This window comes from Camelus ferus, chromosome 9 (assembly GCF_009834535.1).
Source record: "Camelus ferus isolate YT-003-E chromosome 9, BCGSAC_Cfer_1.0, whole genome shotgun sequence".
In the NCBI taxonomy this organism is placed as follows: domain Eukaryota; kingdom Metazoa; phylum Chordata; class Mammalia; order Artiodactyla; family Camelidae; genus Camelus; species Camelus ferus.
In genome coordinates this window covers 47821775-47841141 of record NC_045704.1, presented here as the reverse complement: position 1 = coordinate 47841141, position 19367 = coordinate 47821775, and the positions used below count along the sequence as shown (strand labels likewise).

Genomic DNA, 19367 nt, shown 5'->3' with positions numbered 1-19367 from the left:
ACAATTAACAGAGTTACCTATTACTAAATTCTATTTGCTTTCCAGATATCAGCAATTCATGGCAAGTGGGCTATCACTTCACGGTATTTATAAAACCCCACTGTTTCTAGCAATGCACTACTCTCCTTTCTGGCAGAAGGAACTTTAGCCTACCACTTTCCTTGTTCTGGCAACTACACTTAATAGTAATTGATCAACTATGCAGGTTTAAAAAAATGGGGGGGGGGTGCCTATGGTTAAAAACAACTAGAAAGAAATGAAAAGCTTTCTAAAAATAGTAAACCAGCATACCAGTCACCAACTACAGGCCTTTATGCTTTTGTGTATTTGGATGGCTGGGATCAAAGGCTTGAACCTTTGTTCTCTAAAGCCTATATAATCTGCAGTATGTCAGGGGTTACTTCTACATGACAGAGGTGAAGGAAAAGCTGGAAAGAACCAGCTTGTTAATATATATGTGGAACACATCCGGATATCTACTTTGGGGATACAAAGCCCTCACAGAAAAATTATCTGCAGAATTAGCCTGTACAGTAAAAGACCTGGAAAAGCCAAACACCGTAATTTGCTGAATGCTGGTGGATTTGTTTACAGGAAAGAGAGATAAAAGTGCTGTGAGCAAGATAGGTAAGTCACAGTTAGCAAAATATAGTATGAATACAGCTACTCTACATACTAGAATTAAAAAAAGAGTATCTCCTGAAAGTTTAGTCTTCTAAAATATTAGAGACAGAAAAAGAGAAAGAAGGGGATGGAGAGAGAGAAAAGAGAAAAGGGCAAGGGGGACCGAGGTGGGCAGGGTGAGGAAAGGAGGGAGGGAGGTCTGTTGGTCTACCTAGTTTTCTCTAAGGCCAAAAATCACAAGAGTAGAGATTTAGTCTCAATGGACAGCCTTATTACATTGGGACTTATACATAATTCTATTGTCAAAATAAATTATGTAAGCTAAAATATCACTCATTTATTTACATTTATTTCATTAAATGTAAGATGCCATCAATTGTAAATCACACCATTATTTTATACACCACTGAGAAAGAAACAGGCTGCCAATTAAACTATGACAAGGGTATCAGTTTTAAAATGCACCTCAATTTCAGAGATAATAAAAAGTAAAAACAGTAGTAGTAGAATCTATGAAATATGGTATCTTGAAGTTCAAGACACATCATGGTACACAAACAGGCACTGTATAGGACAGCACCAAGAACAAGGCCATGCTTTAAAGCAGGGACAGTATGTTGCTGTAACAGCAGCCTAAAGTAGTAAGTATAAAATCCTAAGTGGTAGCAGCTAACATTTACTAAGCACTGAACACACAGAAAGTGCTTAAAACAGTACCTGGCACATAAAACTCATTTACTCCTCAAAGGAGCCCTATGAAGTAAATATCATGATGACACCCTTCCTTTGCAAATGAAGAAACTGAGGCATAGAGATTAAGTAACTTGCTTAATGTCATATAACTGGTATTGAAACCATTACGTTCTATTGCTTATAAAGCATCTACATTATTTTGGCTCCTAAAATATGCAAGTAAAGAAGATTGCAAAGTCAGCAGCAACCACAAATAAAAGGTCTTTAATTTACGAAACTGTGTTGTCTGAATATTGTATTTCACATGTCACTTCAAAGATTACCTTAACCTATCCCAGGGGTTGACGAAATATGGCCCATGGGCCAAGAATGACTCGACAACTGTTTTTTTGCAAGTATTCTACTGGAACAGAGCCACACCCTTATCTATACATCGCCTGTTGCAGTTTTGGCACTATGACAGGATATAGCCTAAAATACTTACTATCTCGTCTTTTACAGAAAAATTCTGCCCACTTCTCATTCTAAATTTTTCTTTTTCAAAACCTTTCATCATTCAAAGATAGACATAAACACTTCTTAAACTAAGATTTAATATAAACAAAACACCAGTTTATAAAAACAAGCTGTCATTATATCAATAGTAAACTAGATGTTAGTGAAGGAGGAATGTTTCTCTCACTTATATTACCAAGAGACAAAAAGTTTTCATTCTGATCCAATGACTAGAAGAGAATACCAAACACATAAAGTCCTTTATCTAGATTTAACTTTAAGTCCGTGTTAGAATTTGTGTTTTTTTGGTCTTTACTGAACCCCAACCTATCCTCAATGCCCTGAGCATTAATTAACAAACCACCCTGTAGAAGTCTGCTCTCTCATTAACTACTATTAGAATGTCCTCCTTTTATCCTACAATACTAACTGTAAGAATATTATCAACAAGTAAAAAGTATTCACTAAAAATGATTTGCTTCAATGAACCATGAAAACTGTTACATTATTTGCTCTTTGAGTTAAATCTGCAAATTTAGTTTAATCTCTAAACATTAAAATTTATCTTTTACTAAACGCATAAAAAATAATCAGCCAATTTTTAATCAAAGGATAAATGCCAAGAAGACAATTACAGTACCTTTGGTACTGCAGCCTGGAAAACAAAGTCTGTCATGTCCAGCTCTGTGCTGTTGGAGGCCTGTATCGTTATCACTGTGACACTGGGGTTGGTATTTGATCGTTCAAAGGTGAATTCTATCTTCAAGCCATTCTTACTGTATGCTGTGATGGAGGGGATGCCTGGGAAAGCACAGGAAGATCAGTCTAATTGTAGTCAGCCTAATGCTTGCAAAATGATCACTTCCTTTCTTCAAAACTACCTCACGTTGCTCTAATGATAACACCAGTAAACGTACCTGTAGCGATGTCATTGAAGAGAGGCTGTGATGAAAGCCCATCCAACAAGAAGGGGGGTTGGGATATTTGTGGGACTGAGGCAGGGGCAGGAGCAGCAGATGGAGCACCTAAATGAAACATCCCAAAGTTAAGTCAACCCTAGCCAGCATGACAAAGCTCACTAAGAAAATACAGGAGAAAATTACCACTATCTCAAATTAGGGGATGGATGCCTTAAACAAGATACAAAAAGCATAAACCGTAAAAGGAAAGAACTAAAAACTCAAGTACTTTAAAATGAGTAACTTTTTTTATTTTCTTCTAACTTTTTTTAAAGGCGGGGGAGGTAATTAGGTTTGTTTTTTTATTTAATGGAGGTACTGGGAATTGAACCCAGGACCTCATGCATCCTAGGCATACACTCTACCACTGAGCTATACCCTTCACCCTTAAAATGAGCAACTTCTGTTCATTAAAAAAATACAATAAAAAATAGACTAAAGTCAGGAGAAAATGTTTGCTACAAAATAACAAATGGATGAGTTATCTAGAACTGTATCTCCTACGAATCAATAAAGAAAAATGATAACCCAATTTAAAAGTGGTAAGAGAGATGAACAAGCAATTCATAGAAGGAACCTGAATGAAAAAGTAATCTTACGAAGAGATGCTCACTCTTACAAGTAATGACTGGAATTTAAAACCACAGTGAATGGGGGAGGGTATAGCTCAGTGGTAGAGTGCATGCCTAGCAAGCACGAAGTCCTGGGTTCAATCCCCAGTACCTCCTCATCAAAAGAAAAAAAGTAAATAAATTAAAACCTAAAAAAAAATACTAAAAACCACAGTGAGATATGACTTCATATCCCCCACAATGATAAACATTTCAATGTCTGGTAATACCAGCTACTGGTAAGAATATAGAGCAATGAGGACTTCTAATCTCTGCCCCAGGGATGTAAACTGGTACAACCAAACTAGAGAACAATCTGGCAGTAATAGAGTTGAGCCACCATAGGATATTTAGCAGTACCACTGGCATCTTCTCCAAATATTTCCCCAAAAATATCTCCAGACACTGCCAAACTTTGGTGGGCAAAATCTCCCCTACTTGAGAATCACTGCCTTTCTTAGGAATGCTTTTGATTAATTCTTTCATATGTACACAGGGAGATAAGTACAAAAAGTATGCATAGCAAGATAATTTCTAACAAATGAAATTCTAGAAGCAATCAAAATGTCCATCATTAAGATAACAAGTAAGTAAACTGTGGAATACTGACAAAATGAAATACTATACATATGCAACAGTAAAAATGTGAATGCACCAGAAATACATTTTACATAAATTATTCACAAATACAAGATTTAGCAAAAAAGCAAGGTGCAAAAGTACATATTTTGTCACATACCAGTTCTGAGAAGGTTAAAAAATGGCAAAATATTACTACACTCTGTGACATTCTAGAAATGCACAAGAGTAGTAAACACCAAAGCTAACATTGCTTTAGGACAGACAGTAGTTACTTCTGGGATCAAGAGGGAGGAGATGGGGGGGAAGTATACAGGCAATGTCAACTTTCTTAACAGTATTTGTTTTATGAGCTAAGTAGATCAAGGCATTTATTGAATTCTATTTTATTTGAAAATAAATTTTCAAATTTTATTGAATTTGTTGAATATTTTAATATATTTTTACAAACACACACACCCTGGGAGAGGTAGTATGGAATGGGGGAAAGAAATCACCAGATTACCATTTTTATTTGATCTTTCCAAATAAGAAAAGTTAAGGGGGGCAAGTGATGAAGTATCGTGAACTGAGAGAAACCAAAATTCTAAGAAGCAGCATAAGAAAATTCAGGAGGAAGATGGAAATGCATTTTATGTTTAAATAGATTTCAAACTACTTATGAAATTAGCTGAAATTATACCATTTAAAAAAGCATTAACAAAGTGAAATAAAGGCTGGATTAGCTTTAAAAAAAATACTCAAGTACACTAGAAAAAACTGACATACTAAAAATTAGCAAGGTAGAAATATATATGGCTAAGCAAAGCATAAGGAGTGAAAACAAATGCAAGCACCACAGAATGTGCAGTCAAGCAAATTACCAATGAAGAATACAAATAAATACTCATAGTTATCTTAGTTTTATAAATCTAATCTAGTCATTTTCCCACAATTTCTGTTTTCAAAAAAACCTTAGAAATGTGTTTCCATGGAAAGTCACAGACTAACTGAGACATATGGGCAACATACGGATCCCTAAGCCCCTCAAATTTTAGCTTTTTCCTCCTAAAGGTACAATAGGTAGTTTGGGGAGACAAAAGAAACTCACTGCTCCAGTTCCTCTAAAAGCACACACTAAATTTATTTCCTAATTTGTACTGATGTAAATGAGTGTACATTAAGATATGACTGTAATGATGGCTTAAGGAGTCTAGAATTCAATTTTTTTTTTTTACTTAAAAATGTAAGAAAATGGGAAAGCGTGTTTAAAACACATTATAAGGAAAGGCAAATCTAGGCTTTTTAACATTTTATCATGTCACTTTTTCATGTAACACTAGAAAAACAAGAAAGTCAAGAGCAAAAACAAAACATTAAGTCCTCACGATAAATAAGTTAAAGGATACAAAAGGAATATGCAAAAAGGAAATCCATGTGTAATGCAAATATGCATAAACATAAAACATTCCCTGTGATTGAAAAAATAGGAATTAACAAAATAATAGAACCTATCTTTCTTCACCTGTTAGGGCTTTTTAACAATGATAATATATACTATTTATGACTATACAGTGAAACTCATGGCCACATACATTGAGGAAAAGATAAGTAACACCAAGTGTTTACTATGTGTCATGCATGCACTGAAAAGTCACCATCCCTCAAAAATACCCTATGATAAGTATTTATCATCCTTTTAAAAACAGATTCAAAAAGATTAAGCCTAACTTAACTTAGCCTAAGATGTAAACCCAAAATAAATCTGGACAAATTTATGTAATAATGATATTCGTTAAGGCATTAGTTATAATGAGAAAAATATGGAAACAAACAACAAAAAAGCCTAATAGTAAATAAGGAACTGAGTAAATAATGGTGCAAACTTCTTAATGAAATATTAGGCAATTGTGAAGATTATGTACTAACATGGAAATGCTAATATGTTAGTAAGTAGTGCATAGCCTCTTCACACTATGTTTTAACTATGGGGTTGTTTTTGCTTTTCCAAATATCCAGGATAGCTCTGGCATCTCAGGATTTGAAATTGACTCTTTGTGAATGACTCTAAGTACATGACAAATAACGTTTTGAAATTTTGTTAAGACACAAACACAAACCGTAAGTTTTGGGAGGCTGCTATGTTAGGAAAAAATCATTTAGCCTGTGATCGCCAGTCCACAGGACCATCAAACATCCTTAACCTACGGCTATCTTCTACTTAAGGTCGTGCATGCTGTCACTCTCTGTTATACTTTAAAAGAAGACACTTAAGATACAATGATACTCCTGGACTCTTCTTCAACTCTTATGTTCACAATATTTCTGAACACATTAATTACAAATGTCTACTACATATAAGTATAGATAAGAAAAGATATTCACAGATGAAAAATTATGTTTGAATACTGGAATCATGGAGTATGATTTTCTCCTTCCACTGCTCTAATAAAAGGAAGAGAGAGGGAGAGGGAAGAAGGAAAACAGGTGAACATCTCTCCACTCTCCACAAAAGGCCATAGCTTTTGAAAACTAACCATAAGCAGAAAGAAAACTAGAAAAAGTGATGTCTTAGGACACTAACTAAAAGCAGAAGTGACTTGGGATCTATTTATTTTCTAGCCTGAGACAGTCCTTTCTATCTTATAATGCTATGAGTAATTTATTCTCCCCAAATTAAAAACTGGACTTGAAGGAATCCCTATGAATTATATCTAGAGCATTAGTATGGCAGCTTATGTGAGATTCTTATTTTTCACTTAGCCTCTCCCATCTTCAACTGTTCCATATGCTAGAAAGTCTATGTTCAGTGTAATTTTTCCGTAAGGCCTTATCCCTAGTCAAGCACTAAATAACTCTAGTCTGTCCTCACCTGTAAGGTTGATGTCTCCCAGCAAATCAAGAAGTTCTCCACCAGCAGAAGCTGGTTTGCTTGTAGGTGCAGTTGGAATAACAGGTGTTATGTCATTTCCTCCCAACAAATCCAATAAATCATTGGCCTAAACAAGGAAATAGTATCTCAGTCATTAGTCTAATCTATATCTAATGCAAAGCCCTTAGAACACTTAAAAACAAGAAAGAGACAAACAAAAATACAAAGAAGAGAGCCACCAATCAATCCAGCAACACTGAAGAAAATAAGCTAAGAGATAGGTTCTAAGGAACTATACGGTTTTGAGGATCCCCAGTAAGTGAGTAACAAGCTACCTGGCTGGTGGGCTGTGGCCCAGAGGGTGGTGGTTTGGTCTCTAAAGGAGCTGGTTCTGTCTCTCCATTTGTCTGCACAATCTCAGTAGGGCCATTTGTGGTCACTTTTTCCATGACAGGCATTCTCTCAAGCAGGGCAGACCTGGAAGAATCTGAAGTGGTTAAATTCTAGGCAGTTAACCTAGATTCCCTACCCAAAACAATTTCTGTAACTATACTGAAGCCAAAAATGGAGACATCTCTCCCCTCCCCATTTCCCAACACATACACTAAAATAGAAGCTGGATTACAAGAATATATGACCTAAATTCTTGGCGGGATTAAGGGCAGGCAAGAAACCTTGAATGGACAAACTGTCCACCTAAATTCGGAGAGACTGGGACTTTTCAGTGACACAGAAGTTGGAATGAAAGAAAGGTAAATAAGTAGGTATTAGCAGTCCCCAATTAAGAAGATACTACGTAACAGAAGGTAAAAAAAAGATGACACACCAAAATGTTAATAGTGATTATAGTTGAACGAGTTTCTCTTGAGGAAAAACAACTCCCACTTCCTCACCAAATAAAATGGAAAATGAAGAAAACTTTCCATACCAAAATAAAGAGAAGGAGAAATGAAAGAACACAGTTCACTTATTTCTTTAGAGGCTAGACAGAATAGAAGATGGACAGAACATGAAGGAGCCAAACAATTAGAACTAAACAGGGTTGTGAAGTCCAGTTAATAAAGCATGAGGAATGACTCTCCTTATGGGTTATTATGACAATTTGGGATGTTAAAAGACACAGGCATTGCTTAGTTTCTTTTACTTACCTCATATGGTCATATTTCTTAAAAAGTGCATTATATTCTACTGCCCTCTGCTGGAGCTCCACATCAATGCTGCTTCCATAGATGGAAACCACTTTCTTAATTCGGCTTTGGGATAAAATGACAAACAAACTCAAATACCTAAAAGAAAGTTCTCTCTCAAGCAGAGAAAATAATGCTTAAAACAGAGCCTCCTCATTAAAATTTTGAAATGCTCATCTTTTCTTAATGTACATAAATTTTCAAAAACAAAACACCGTTCCTTTATCTTCGGTCATCAGACATACAGCTCAAGGCCATCAATTACCATTATACTTACTCTAATTGTAATGCTAGATTTTGTCTGTTAAATATCCCATATATTAAAATTTGCTAGGTAAAAGTACTAATAATTAATCTGCTATAAAAGAATAAATTTACAGTGCTCTTTCTCTTAATAATTTTAATATCATTTTTCATGAGGCCTTACATTAAAGACTAAAGTAGAAAGTCTAAGAGAACTAAGTTTGTCTTAAATGTGCTCGGCTAGGAAACTGCTCCAAGAATTAATTGACTTCCATTCAAAATAGTATTTAAAAAAAAGCAAAATTTAAAGATTTAAACACCAAAACCTTTCTTCCTATTCAGACATTTCAAAATACCATAATAAACCAGAATGCTTATATGAGAAAGTAACTACTTTAAAAAAAAAAAAATCATCAAAAATCTAATTCTAAAAACACTACCTTTTACCTTCAAAAGTCAATGGTGGGGTAGGAGAATGAGAGGGCACAAAGTATAGGCAAAATAAGGATTAACCATGAATTGATGATTGTTTCTGTGGAGTAATAGGTATATGGAATTCATTTTAGTATTCTCTCTACTTTTGCCTTTGCTTGAAATTTCCCATAATAAGTTTTTAAAATTACAAAACAACATGTTCACCCTGCTTTTTCTCCATACTCACTTTACAGTACAGGTGAATCGAGTAGAAAGCTTCATAATGGCAGTGAGGGCATAACCTCGTGTCACAGAGGTGGACATATTAGAGATTAAGACACCTTCTAAAATATCCAACACTTCATCCTCTGTTACCTGGGGAGAAAAAAAAAAAAGGCAATGTAAGATGAATTTTAACAGTAGATATCTAAATCCAGTATCAAGTCACAGGATGCCACCAGAAAGACAATCCTACCACCATTATCAAAGCTTCTAACACAATCTGTGCTTTGTCAGGGTAACTGTCTAAGTTAACCCATCAACCACAAGCAGGTAGGAGGGAGGTAAAAAAGAGTGGAAAATATCTATTAGGGGCTAAGCGGAATTTTATAACTTCAAGTGGCAGAAGTAGAGGAAGAAAGGAAAATGATACACAAAGTTCAACTGTTATTGCCACAACTTCTCTGAAATCTAGTCCTTTAATGAGCAAATGGAAACATGGATACACCTCTCATTACTTCTTGTCAGCAGAGGGTAAGAGAAACAATGTAAATCAGTCTGAAGCGATGGGGAGTGGTTATTACAGATGGTTCTAGAGGGGAGGGTATAGCTCAGTGGTAGAGTGCATGCCTAACATGCACGGGGTCCTGGGTTCAATCCCCAGTACCTCCATTAAAAGAATAAATAAGTAAAACTAATTATGACCCCCTACAGAAAAGAAGGAAGAAAGAAAGAGAGAAAAAGGAGGTTCTAAAATCTCACAACAGCCCAAAAAGTTTCAACTCAAAAACTGACAGGTTACTCTATGTAATTCTGGGATTATTCTTTAAAAGGTTTTTCAAGGAATCAACTTCAACTCATTAAACACCAAAAACACTATTTCCTCCCTTCCTTAACCCAGAGTGACAAAGGGTACCTGAATAGGCTCTTCCTCTTCACACTGACCAGATACAAGAAGATCTCCATATTCACCTATACACCAGGCAGCTACTTGTACCAAAGGTTGCTGTCAAAAGAAAACCACTGTTTGTCAAAGATTTCAATCCCTGAAAGGATAAATGCAACTCACAGGTCATCTAGTCATAAAGGTCAAAACTGGCACATCTAGAGTGACAATAATAAGAGCTTATCAGGAAAATAAAGGACAATTTCCCCACTACAGTAAAAGTACTTACTTGAGAATAATCACCAAGAATTGCTTTGTACAAGCGCTGGACAGTATAGGCATGCATCTCCACACTATTGGTTATTAACTGGATCAAGTTGGGAACTGCATCATCACGAACATAGCTTCCTGCCTAAAAGGAAACGTAGACAGTTACCCCTAGAAACATACAGTAATGATAAGAAACATTAGCTAGTAACATAGTTGTTCAAAGGAGACTACTACAAAACACCCTCAAAGATAAGGCTGTTTCCAATTCTTATGTTCCTAAGCAGCTCAAACTTCAAAGTCTTACTTATTTAAGTGAATATTTGAAGTTCTTAAATTTAATAAAAAATAAAAAAAATACTCTTTCTCCAAAGTAAGAATAAAAAAATAAAGGTTTAAAATTTCAAGAAAGGCCTTTTCTACTCAAGACAGGGAAGATCTACCACTGCAAAAATTTAAGAAGTAAATTCACTGGGAACTTAATTACAACAACCTCTCCCTTCTCACAACTCCCCAACATAGGTGTAAATGGTATGTTAGCTCTAGTAGACACAATATTCTGGAGGATGGAGAAAGGAGTGTATGTGAACAGTTCAAACAGCTTGTCAAATAAGGTAAGACGGAAATAAATAGCAACTTTTTAAAAACCTGAGTTTAAAATATCACACTGTCCTTTAAAAACTAGAGTTTAAAAATATTATAGAACCAACAATTAGTCCCAGGAATGGGAAGTATTTCATATTTTAATTATCCACATTTTTTAGAAACTTGATCACTTTAATGTCCTTGTGACTAGTGGAATCTGAGATTTATAACCACAGAAACAAAGTAAAGCTATTTAACCTATGAGGAAATTAAATTTTGACCTTGTCAGAGCATTATGATAACCAGGCTGCACAGGACATACAAACAGTGGAACCTGTGCCTCCTATCAGCCCACCTTAGTCAATCTCCCATTACTGGACAGAAGAGTTGATCTGATTTACAAGACTGAGACCAAGCCTAACCATATGTACTTTGCAAAGAGCAAAAAAAGGAAAAAAAAATCCCATGTGACTGGGATACCCACTCCTGTTAAGAAACACAAAGACAGAGGGAAAAGCTTAGGGAAATAGTCAAAAAGGAAAGGTGAGAAACTAAAAAGCAGGAAAGCAGGTAATTAGTGGTATGACTTGTATATTTACATTCTTACCTAATGGGAAAAAGCATAGTGCTTTAAACAAGATAAAGTATCAACATGATCTAACTGACATTTGTAGACCACTTCATTCAACAACACAACAGACATTCTTTTCAAGCTCACATAGAATACTGCTAGTGTTTGGACACTCCTAGTTGTTTACAGTTTTCCCATGTTGTAAATAAGATTAAGACAAGCACCTTTGTATACACACTTTTGTACAACTGTCCTTTTATTTTTTCCAAGAGAAAGTCCTAAAAACAGAACTATAAATTAAAAGGTATAAACTAAGACCTTTGTTTAGTCTGCGAACTATATTCTGGAAAAATAGCTCCATTTAAACCCACATAAAGTGAAAAGTACTGCCTGTTTCTCTATTTTGTAATTAGCACTAGGAATTAGATTTAAAAATATGACAAGTGAAAAGTGACACCTCATTTTCACTTTATTTACTATCTTTTTAATAGTAAGGGTATTCTTCAATGTTAACTAGCCATTTCTTCTTCTTTTGTGAAATGCCTGTTCAAATTTTTCCATTAGAGTGTTTGATTTTCCCTATTAATTGTAAATTATTTATATGTTAAAAGTACTTACATGCTGTCATATGTTGCAATGTTTTTCCCCTAATTGTCATTTGCCATTTAACTCGGTAGATTTTTTTTCCTTCTGCTATACAAGTTTTAAACTTAATGTGGTCAAATTTGTCAATGTTTTTTGCTTCTGGTGACATAATTAGACATAAATAATTATGTTTTCTTTATATGCCACTCTATCTTCATTTTTATTCTTAAATCTCTAATCCCTGTCTATTAATTGAATGATAAGTGAAGAAGCTCCAAAACTCTGGAAGGCTACCAAAGAAAGAATATAAAAACAGAATTTAAAAACCAGAATAAATTTAGTCATTCAAAACTTCCCAATGATTTCCTGATCTCTAATTAGAAGAACAATGTTACTTGAAAGTAAAAAACAAAAACAAAAACAAATAAACCTCAAAAATGGAATGTCTAAATTTCAATTTTTGGCCTGTCACCCACAGTGCTATGAATGCATGTAATTATCTTGACGCTTCTGAGCCTCATTCCTCAAAACTTATAGTTTGGAGGGGAAGAGAGTGGGAAGGGATAAACTGGCAGTTCAAGATATACAAATACAAACCACTATATATAAAATACTATATATAAAACAACAAGTTTATACTGTATAGCACAGGGACCCATATTCAATATCTCGCAGTAACCTAAAATGAAAAAGAATATGAAAAAGGATATATGTATGTGAAGAGATATATTTATGTATGTACGTATATATGCTTGAAACGTTATGTTGCACACCAAAAATTGACACAACATTGTAAACTGACCATACTTCAACAAAAGAAAAGAAAAGAAAACTTTCCAATGATACCATATTCAAAATAAAACCCAAACTCCTGTGAGGCCTTATATAACCTAGTCCCTGCATCAAGCCTACCATTTTCCACCTCTCTCTACTGGCTTCGCTGGCCTTCTTGTTGCTCTCCACGCAGGTCAAGCTTGTTGCTACCTTAGGACTTTGCAACACTTGCTGTTCCCCCTGATTTGAATACTCTTCCCCCATATCTTTGCATGGCTCCTCATTTCACTAAGTTCTCTACTCAAATGTTACCTCCTCTGAGTGACCTGCCCTGACTACTCTAGGATACCTGGCCCATTGCCCCATCTCCTTTCCTCCTTTGCCATCATTATAGTCCCTTATGCTGCTTTAGTATTGTTCATAGCATTTTCTCCTGCCTTACAGGATAGTACATATTTCCCCATGACTTTCCTATCATCCCCACTGGAACAGAAGCTTCATGAGAACGAGGGCTTTGTCTGCCTCATTAACAGACACATCCAGCAGTTAATACACGGTGACTTAAAAAAACTACTTACCGTTGTCAGAACACGCATAATTGTGTCTATATGCCACCGTTTGGAAGGTGCATACCTGAGAAAATAATGGCAGCAGGTGAAAAAACTGGAACCCATAAACTAAGCTCTGCTCAGAGACTTTCAAAAATCCTGTCCTACAGTCTTTTTCAGGTTTACTGGTTAAGTACTTATATATGGATATATTTCATTTTCAAAACTAGCAGCATCTCATTTCAAAGGGTAATGAAATGGTACTTAGTCAAATTCAGATGTTTCACATAATAAATACGAGTTGCTGAGTTGAGAACTGCAAACTCAGAAAAATAACCCATAAAGTCAGGATAGGAGAGGAGAGAGAAGATAGGGAAATAAAGGGACTGTTCCCAGACCCAGGCAACACCAGGACTAGAAACTTATTCCCTTAAATTCACAGTAGAAGAAATAATCATACAACCAAAACCTTCAGGTATTTCTCCCTAAAAGTTTTACAGACCCACAATTCAGATGCTTTAACTTTCTATTGTCTTCATTAAAAAAGTGTCATAGAAGAGAGGTTAAAAAATAGATCAAGAAGGAGATCTTATAAAAGGGAGATTTTTTTTGGTTTTAGCATAATGCTTAACATAAAGACTGACTAGAATGGCCTTCTCAAAGCTCATTTCTAATGGGAAGTCTGAAACAAACATTACATGTTTAAACATATTTATAACATTTTCCCCATGTTTTAAAGATGCTCTCAAAAAAGTTCCAAGCTTTTTAATCAATAAATGTAAAATTTAATCTTACTTTTCGGCAGCAAGGAAGATTCCAGATGCACAGTCTGCTTTAAATTCTGGCTCACATGAATCCAGAAAATAAAGTAATTCCTTCATCATTCCTCGTATATTATTCCCATTTACCAGGGCAAAACTTAATTCCATTGCACGCCTTACAGGATGGGGGAGGGAAAAAAAAGTTATGATATATAGAGTGGGAATGAAGCAAATACCCAGATACGTTGTCTCTGAACACCAAGCACTAGTGGATGTATTGATGTCCTTGCATGATCTTCTGATCCCAATCTTTGCACACAAGATAACCAAAGTTATCAGTTATTTGAATCTTCATTCAATACTTTTCTTCAAAAACCGTCAAGAGATACACTACTAACAACCAAAAATGCAGTTTGGGGTCAACAGTCTATTCTATGAAGCTGCAATTTAGAATACTTAAAAGGCTCAAAAAGAGAGGCAAGAAACTTATTATCCAATGATAATACCTCTCTGCATCATTCCTTAAAAATGTGATATAAAGTCACCATACTCTTCTACATCCACTTCAGTCCAAAGATCATGTAACATAGTTCACATCAAAAGGTATATAGGAAATCAGAATAAAAACATTCAGAGCTAAGTGAAATAAATCAGACAGAGAAAGACAAATACAGTATGGTATTATTCATATGTGGAAGTTAAAAAAGCTAAATGCACAGAAACAGAGACTAGAATGGTGGTAACCAGAGTCTTGGGGTGGGAGAAATGGGAAGATGTGAGTCAAAGAGCACAAACTTCCACCTATAAGATGAATAAGTTCTGGAGATCTAATATACAAGCATGATGACTACAGTTGTATTATATACTTTAAGTTGCTAAGAGAGTTGATCTTAAATACTCTCACTACAAAAAAGAAATAGTAATTATGTGGTATGATGCAGGTGTTAACTAATGCTATGGTAACAATCATTTTGCACTATAGATAAGCGTACATCTTAAACTTACACAATTATATTTCAATAAAGCTGGAAAAAAAACTGAAAGGGAATTAAGGGCCATGAAAAGGAAAAAAGGGTATGTGCTATGAGAAAACAGGAGTTTCTATAGCTGCCTATCAAATTTGGCAAATTTGACACATTTAACATATAAAACTTGTAAGGTTACTATATACATCTTTTTATATTTGGTCAATAACGTCAAACGTGCATACAAACTGACTTTCAAAAATACCAACTCAATGAGTAAAAGATACTTTCATCTTAGTTAATCTATAAGGAACAAAAATTCAATCCTTATAGAAATGCAGTAATAGCTAATTCTTATTAGTGCTTAAGTACTTTACATTTCCAGTTAATCCTGCATAACCTTTGAAGTGGGTGCTCTTATAACCACATTTTACACATGGGACAATTTACGCATAGAAAGGCTAAGTAACCAGACCAAGTTTATTAAGGGCAGGATTTGAAATGAGGCCTTCTGGCTCCAGAGTCTAAGTTTCTACTATGATATAACCTGTCAAACAGACCCAGGTTTTACTTTTGAAATGCAAAGCCCAGCAATGAGCCATGAGAAACAATACAACAGAAGTCAGGAAAAGTCTGATTTCTATTCCCAGGTCTGCCATGTACAAGGGTTAAGGTTTAGCGTAAGTCATTTGATTCCTTTGGGACTGTACTGTAACTAATCTGTTAATTGATAATAGAAGTAACTGCCTTGTCTCTTACTGGCTTGCTCTGAGAACCAACTGAGAGGGTACTTATAAATCCTTTGCAAAGCACTATGTGAAAGTTGTTACTGAGTCTAGGTCTTATCTGTAGCTTGCCAAAGCACTTAGCACCTGTTCTCTGTAAATAAAAGGAACTCAATTATCGATAAATGTTTGTTAAGTGAATGGTTTCAGAGATCATTTCAAATTTAACTTTTTCTGGATTTGAACATATAACCAAAAGTTCACTGAGGCCAACTATAACTTTTACAAACACCTACAGTTATTCTAAAAAGAGAAATGGTAGAGTTACTCTATCTGCTCTTTGAAGGTGCTATGTGCTGCCTAAGAGTCATTACTAGATGCACTGTTCTAAGAAACATGGCCGCCTCCAGTATCCTGGGGCATAAGTACTGTGAGAAAACGTGTGCTGTCAGCAATTTGAGTTTCAGCATTGTGATAAAACACTCAGCCGATGGATCACTCTGTATCTTCATCCTCCAACACACAGAACACAGTACCTCTGTTAAATAAACATTTGCCCAGCTTATCTGTGCCTGTTTTATTTATCAAAGAACCAAGGACAGCTTCGGTGTGCACTTAAGCATTCCTTATTGGCCTCCTTCAATGACCTAAACTCCCTGTCAGTCCTTCCTTAAACAGGATTCATTCTGCAGTGTTCATCTGTGAAAATAATGACTAAATACATAAATGTCAAGATTCTCCCTCTCAAAACTATATAAACTTATCAGGCAGAGTGCAGGGGGCATTGCAGAACTTTCAATAATCTTTTACCGTTTTATTGAGACATCCAAATCTTTTAGACAGTCCACAATTGTGCTTCTGTGCCTCTGTACTGCATTATGATCTGTCTGCACAGTCTTCAACAAAGATGTCAAAGCTACATATCTGGATGAAACAAAGTTGCAGAAGAACAGAATTAAAATATAAAATTCAGGATAGTTCTCAGCTTAATGACAAAGAAGATGTCCAATAACTAAGGAAAAGCATATATTTTTAAATATTTAAAAGACAAGACAGAGATAGTGAGTAAAATCAAAACATTTTAAAGGCATAAAAAACATTATAATCTACAGCAGTGGTGACCAGAAGCCTTGGATTTAGATTTGCATTCATGGTCAAGTCCATTTAAATTTCTAAAAGTGATAAACTCAATTCTTTCAAACCCTTTCAAATAGTACAACAAAATAAGCATACTTCTTTATGTCTTTTCAGGCTGCCTGAGCCCCAAAATGTAAGAGGAAATGATTTCAATTTTACCATTTGTATTTTCTCTGCTTTTGTTTGATACCAGTACCAAAACTGCCCCTAAAAAATACAAGTTTAAGATCCAAGTATTTTCTTCTGGAGAAGATAATTCAGTGTAACATAATGATTATTTCCACATTTTTTCAAGTTTAACACAATAAGATTAAAAGATAATACTATTAAGTTCATCTACTTAAAAAAAAAACCTAGCTGGAGTTCACACACATGTTCCAGGTTTGCAACTGAAATGCTACCTTTTTCTTTTTAATTTAGAGCAGGTGTCAGCAAACTACAGCCTACCTACAAAACTCAGCTCTCTGCTGTCTGGTTATGTAAACTAATCTTTATTGGAATACAGCCACACTCATCATTTACATAGTCTATGGTTGCTTTTACACCAAGAGGCAGAGTTGAGTAGTTGCCAGAAACTCTAAGACACATGAAGTCTAAAATACTGACCATATGGTCCTTCATAGAAAAAGTTTGCTGACTACTAATGCTAACAATATAAATAGGACTAAAAATTAAGTCATGAGGTAAATCCTCACATTCTTATCAAAACAGTTTTAAGATTAGACTAAAAATAAAAATCCTGAGCTGAAGTTCTAGATATGTCACTCAATACATGTGTGATCTTGAGCAAAATCACTCTTAAAAACAGTGAGTTTATAATACCAAGATACAAGATATTTTTCAGTTGACTTACCTAATGTTCTTGTCATTGTTCAATAAGAAACGACCCAGGATATTTATGGCTAGGACCTATAGAGAAATAACATGTTAAAAATTTAGGAAAATTAAATATCTATATTGTTTAAGGATCATTTCCTGGCCTCTGATGGGTGAAAACTATATAGAAGTGGTAGTTGGTACCTCTATAGATTGCTAGTAAAAAAAAAATTTTTTTCTGAAGGCAAACTCATAACCATATGCTATTTCAACAGTAATTGCTGAAAGGTTGTTTTAAAGTGATTATATATTGTTAGTAGAAAAATAATACTGGTACAGCCTCATTGGAGGAAAATCTGGCAATAATTATAAACACTTAAAATGAAAATATGTCCTCTACTTAAACAATTTCACTTCTAGGAATTTAGTTGACAAATATACTTGTACATATGTACAAAAATCTGCTGCAACATTATCTGTAATCACAAATGATAGGAGACATCTAAGTGTCCATTAATAACAGCAAACTTGCTAATTGTACTGAACATATATGATGTCTTGTCTTGTTTGAAGTGATGAGCCCAACTCAAATCATGGTTCTAATAAAAGCTTATTCAGAAATATATCCTTCACTCAACATTATTTATATATCTAACTATACCTAAGATCTTCCAAATTTCATTATAATCAATATGAAGCTTTCAGTGGAGGAAGAAATACTTCAGATACCGAAAATACAGCATATATGTATGTATACATTCTGCATCATTCTTTCCTAAAGTTAATTTCCAAATGGAATTCATTTGCAAAATCCAAGTCAATTATTTTAAATAAAATGTTTAGAGAGAAGAAAAGATTAAAATGACTTACTCGCAGTCCACTCTCTGACTTAATATCCATGATAGTCAAAACCGTTTCATAAAGAATAGCATTTCCTACATTTTTACTAGTCTCCGTATTAGTGGCAACCTGAAAAGACACAAAGGGTGTTACATAAATGATAAAACAATGTTCCCCCCAAAATATCTGGAGGTAACAAGAGACATTTTATGATTGATTACAACCACCAATGAGAAAACAAATAAAAACTGCTCCATATAACCACAATCATTCTACTCTCTGCTGTACTAAAATGAACACTTACTATAATGCAAGCTTTGGTCTACTCACCTGTGCTAATATATCATTCATAGCTTCACTTGAGTCATCATCATTTCGTCCTAAAATTCTTAATAACCGCAAAATTCGTACCTAATGTACAAAATATGACAAATGTCAACAAATTCTGTCTGGCACATAGGAACTTTGCTTGGTATGAAATTCAAATAACTTAAATGAAGTCTTAGATCCCATTAGAAATGGTCAAAATTCAAACAGAAGAATTTTAAACATTATCTTTAGAGAAGTTATATATGGTTCTATGTCTCAATGAAGTTACTAGACAACCCACACTTCAATATCCCACAGCCAAAGGATAGCAACACCTCCAGAGCTGTATTATACTGCTAAAACAAGTTTCTATGCAGTATATGATTCTATTACAACTACAATTTTATCCTATTAATCAAATATAGAATTGCATCACTATACATTTATTAATGCAATTAGTTTAATCAATTAATTACCACAAGTCTACCCAACACAAACATAAGAGGAAGGAAACCATTTATTTCAAAATATATCATACATGCAAACTTTTCTTTCATCCTCACCTGCAAAAAGGGGTCACTGATACCAGAAACATCATGTTCTGGTGAATATCCGGACATGATGAGGTTCTTTAGAATACGAACTAATTGGGGCACGAGCTGCAGGGAAGAAAGATGCATCAAAAAACAGTGAACATCAAAGAATTTCTCATGAATAGGCAGG

At 34.7% G+C, this 19367-nt stretch overlaps 1 protein-coding gene and 3 non-coding genes across 7 annotated transcripts in view; 1 reads left to right on the top strand and 3 right to left on the bottom strand.

Moving 5' to 3' along the window:
- The window catches only part of AP1G1 (adaptor related protein complex 1 subunit gamma 1), an 81686-nt gene that overhangs the window by 5997 nt on the left and 56322 nt on the right, over positions 1-19367 (bottom strand). For all 4 annotated transcript variants that reach the window (XM_032486664.1, XM_006183698.3, XM_006183699.3 and 1 more), the window contains 15 exons: positions 19208-19303; positions 18666-18746; positions 18366-18464; positions 17533-17588; positions 16353-16466; positions 13887-14027; positions 13122-13176; positions 10051-10173; positions 9792-9881; positions 8904-9031; positions 7961-8065; positions 7148-7289; positions 6813-6939; positions 2730-2837; positions 2453-2613 (listed from right to left, as the gene is read on the bottom strand). In XM_032486664.1, the coding sequence (XP_032342555.1) occupies positions 2453-2613; positions 2730-2837; positions 6813-6939; positions 7148-7289; positions 7961-8065; positions 8904-9031; positions 9792-9881; positions 10051-10173; positions 13122-13176; positions 13887-14027; positions 16353-16466; positions 17533-17588; positions 18366-18464; positions 18666-18746; positions 19208-19303 (1626 nt within the window). The remainder of the gene's footprint in view (positions 1-2452; positions 2614-2729; positions 2838-6812; positions 6940-7147; positions 7290-7960; positions 8066-8903; positions 9032-9791; positions 9882-10050; positions 10174-13121; positions 13177-13886; positions 14028-16352; positions 16467-17532; positions 17589-18365; positions 18465-18665; positions 18747-19207; positions 19304-19367) is intronic.
- On the bottom strand, positions 3082-3153 carry TRNAP-AGG. The gene has a single exon. It is a non-coding gene; the product is annotated as a tRNA-Pro (tRNA).
- On the top strand, positions 9476-9547 carry TRNAV-AAC. Its single transcript has one exon. It is a non-coding gene; the product is annotated as a tRNA-Val (tRNA).
- LOC116666140 lies at positions 15982-16067 on the bottom strand. Its single transcript, XR_004322988.1, has one exon. It is a non-coding gene; the product is annotated as a small nucleolar RNA SNORD71 (small nucleolar RNA).